Source organism: Orycteropus afer, unplaced genomic scaffold (assembly GCF_000298275.1).
Source record: "Orycteropus afer afer isolate SDZICR_OR568_19922 unplaced genomic scaffold, OryAfe1.0 scaffold00240, whole genome shotgun sequence".
Classification (NCBI taxonomy): domain Eukaryota; kingdom Metazoa; phylum Chordata; class Mammalia; order Tubulidentata; family Orycteropodidae; genus Orycteropus; species Orycteropus afer.
The window spans coordinates 3,348,684-3,352,032 of NW_006921827.1; the positions used below are offsets into that span (position 1 = coordinate 3,348,684).

Consider the following 3,349-nt stretch of genomic DNA (forward strand, 5'->3'; position numbering starts at 1 on the left):
TAAAAAAAAGAAAGTACTGAGTGCAGAAAAGGTACCCAATATTTATTAAATTATTTAATGAATCAAAGAATGAATGATGTGAGTGTGCAACTAAGCAAACAATAAGTGAAAACATAACAACTATCCCTCTTTTTCCTGACTAATTCACTATCAAAAGTTTGAGACCCATTTTAAATCTGGCTCTAGAAAACAAGGAATATAATTTTGAAATTCATACTAAAGAATCTAAGTGTAACAAAAAATAAGGAATTTTGTAGAAGTTTACTTACGATATTTATCTTTATTACACTGGAAATTGGATATTTGATTTTATCTATGCTTTATCTATAAATTCTAGTAACTCATTGTCGTCGAGTAGATTCGACTCATAACAACCCCTCCTTGGGTTTGCAAGGCGGTATCTCTACGGAAGTAGATTGCCCAGTCTTCCTTCCAAGGAGTGGCTGGTGGGCTTGAATTGCCAGCCTTACGGTTAGCAGTCAAATGCCTTAAGCATTACACCACAAGAGCTCCCATAAATTCTAATACACTGACCAATTAGCAACTTGCACTTTATGTATGAAGTAAACCAAGAGAGAATAGTAGAAATTAAAGCTAAGGTTACTGTGGAACTTTGGTTTTGTAGTATGTTACATATGGTAGAATGGTGAGAAAGAGAACTGGTAGAAATGCAGCCAAATATTGGCCAACATCTGGAAGGACAAAAGAACATGAAAATGTGAAGAAGACAGAGGAGGACGATAATAAGGAGCAGGAAGGGAAAGAAAGAACACACACATGATGAAATATTACAAAATCAACAAAACAACACAGTAGAAGAATATCTAGGAGCATCAAAAATGTTCTCAGCATATTAAGTTCAAACAAGTCAAGTTCCAAAAACATATATACAGTATAATCTCCTACGTATTTAGAACAAAACAATGAAGCCAATATTCCAAGTATCAGACAATTTAAGTTTTCCATCTGTTCTTTATTTCCAAAATTTGTATAGTAAATATTTATTTCATTTGTTCTTAAATTTTAAAATAAATAAATTTTAAGCAATGTAGCTTAGCTTATATTTATCATTATCTCAACATTTATTAAAATACTATAGTCATCTTTTTTCCACTGCAAATAAAATATGGCTATGGTGTTTAAACCACATCATGAATTAAGTAAGCTGAATGATCAGTAATAGAGACCTAACCACCATTTATAAGTGTGATTCAGTGGTCAAATATTTCTAAGTTCCAAAGAGCCAATATGGAAAAGAATACCTGTAATATATAGCCTATTCTTCTGGTGAAGGCTGTCTATATATTCCTTCCTGCTAAAAACATACTCCAACAGTATAATTCTCCTCTGTATTCTCTATTTGTTGTTGTTGTTATGTGCAGTTGAGTCGGACCCAACCCATAGTGACCCCTCCTTGGGTTTCTGAGGCCAAAAATCTCCTGTCCATGCCTTGGTCATGTTGTTCAAATTTCCTGAAACGTCCCTCTTCCCCCTCCCACCCCTTTGTATTTCTAAAAGAGCTTATGAATTTTTAGAATGCTTACATGCTTCACACAAATTAGAAAATATAAACTTAATAATCAACTTCTATGGTGAAGTATTATGTTACATACAAATTTTATCAATCTAACACTATTATAAAAACTATAAATGAGTTACCATCCATAAGAATTACTAAACCGGATCCTTTATCTAGGACATCAGCAACACTTGCTTCACATCTCATTTTTCCTATAGGAAAAAAAAAAAAAAAAAACAGATAGAGTGTTTTAAATACCACAAATTATTATATAAAGATATGTATGCATTTAAAATAATTTCCACTGTATGTTCAGCAAAACTAAAATGTTAGCTTGAAATAATTTTCCTAACTCAGAAAAAAATTAAACATAAAATCAACCAGGACACCTGCATCACTAAATTTGCAATACTAATAATTCTTAAAAATTAGATTCTAAAAATAACAACTTTCAATGTCAATGATCTCCTGTTCTCTTTTAATTCTAGCATTCAACAAACATTTGTTGAGAGTACCTACCACTTACCTTATTCCTTCTCAACTCTCTACTCTATGGGCTTCACTGAGACAGTGTTTCTTTCTAATCACACATTTCATTTATGGATCCTCCTATCATTTAATTGGCATATCTTAGTGGATTATGAAGAAGGCAGCTTAAGGACTGGTGGTGGACTTGTTAACATAACAACCTGCGATACGCAGAAGGCACAACATGAAGCACTGATGGATGAAAATCAAAGAATACAGCCTTCAGTATGGATCACACCTCAACATAAAGAAAACAAGGATCCTCATAACTCGATCAGTAAGGAACATCTTGATAAATGGGTAAAGGATTGAAGTTGTCAAAGGTTTTGTTTTAGATGGATCCACAATCAATGTCCATGGAAGTAATAGTGAATAAATCAAATGACATATTGCATTGGACAAATCTCCTACAAAGGACCTCTTTGAAGTGTTGAAGAGCAAAGATGTCCCTTTGAAGACTATGGTGTGCCTGACCCAAACCAAGGTATTTTTAATAGCTTTGTATGCATGTGAAAGTGACACAATGAATAAGGAAGATCGCAGAAGAATGGATGCTTCTGAATTGTGGTCCTGGTGAAGAATATTGAAGCTATCATGGATTTCTAGAAGAATGAACAAAAATGTCTTGGAGTAAGTACAGTCAGAAATGTTCTTCAGAAGCAAGAATGGCCAGACTTCATCTCTCAGACTTTGGTCGTGTTGTTAGAAGGAACCAGTTCCTGCAGAAGGATATCACACTGGGTAAGTGGAAGGTCAGCAAAAAAGGGAAAGACCCTCAATGAGATGGACTAACATAGTGGCTGCAACGATGGGTTCAAGTATGGCAACAACTGTGGATGGCACAAGACCAGGCAGTGTTTTGTTCTGTTGTACACAGGGTCACTGTAAGTTGGGACTGACCCAATGGCACCTAACACCACCACCACCACCACAACAGACTTCTGAGTTCCTGAATATCCGCTCTGGCCAACTTTAACCCATTCTCCATGTTATGTCTGAGGTCATTTTTTCCCAATCCCAAATGTAACAATGTAACTAACTGCTCTTTCCAATACCAACATCACTACCCCACACATACACAGACTCTAGGGTTAGGACCCAGAATCTATAGTTTATTTTAAATAACAGGAAATATAATAAATCAGGAAATTTTGATATGCGGCAAGGTTAGGAAATTATCTAATATATAATAATCTAATGTAACGCATTACACATTGTAGATATCCAGTAGATACTTCATGATAGCAAAGTCAACACACACTGTGCACTGACTCAGATAAAAATGAGCTTTGTAAAAACTTA

General features: G+C 34.7%; 1 protein-coding gene across 1 annotated transcript in view; it reads right to left on the minus strand.

The window, feature by feature from the left end:
* Positions 1 to 3,349, minus strand: part of HSD17B4 (hydroxysteroid 17-beta dehydrogenase 4) — a 125,048-nt gene that overhangs the window by 82,868 nt on the left and 38,831 nt on the right. Inside the window, exon 14 of the mRNA XM_007949160.2 lies at positions 1,660 to 1,731. Within this exon, the coding sequence (XP_007947351.2) occupies positions 1,660 to 1,731 (72 nt within the window). The remainder of the gene's footprint in view (positions 1 to 1,659; positions 1,732 to 3,349) is intronic.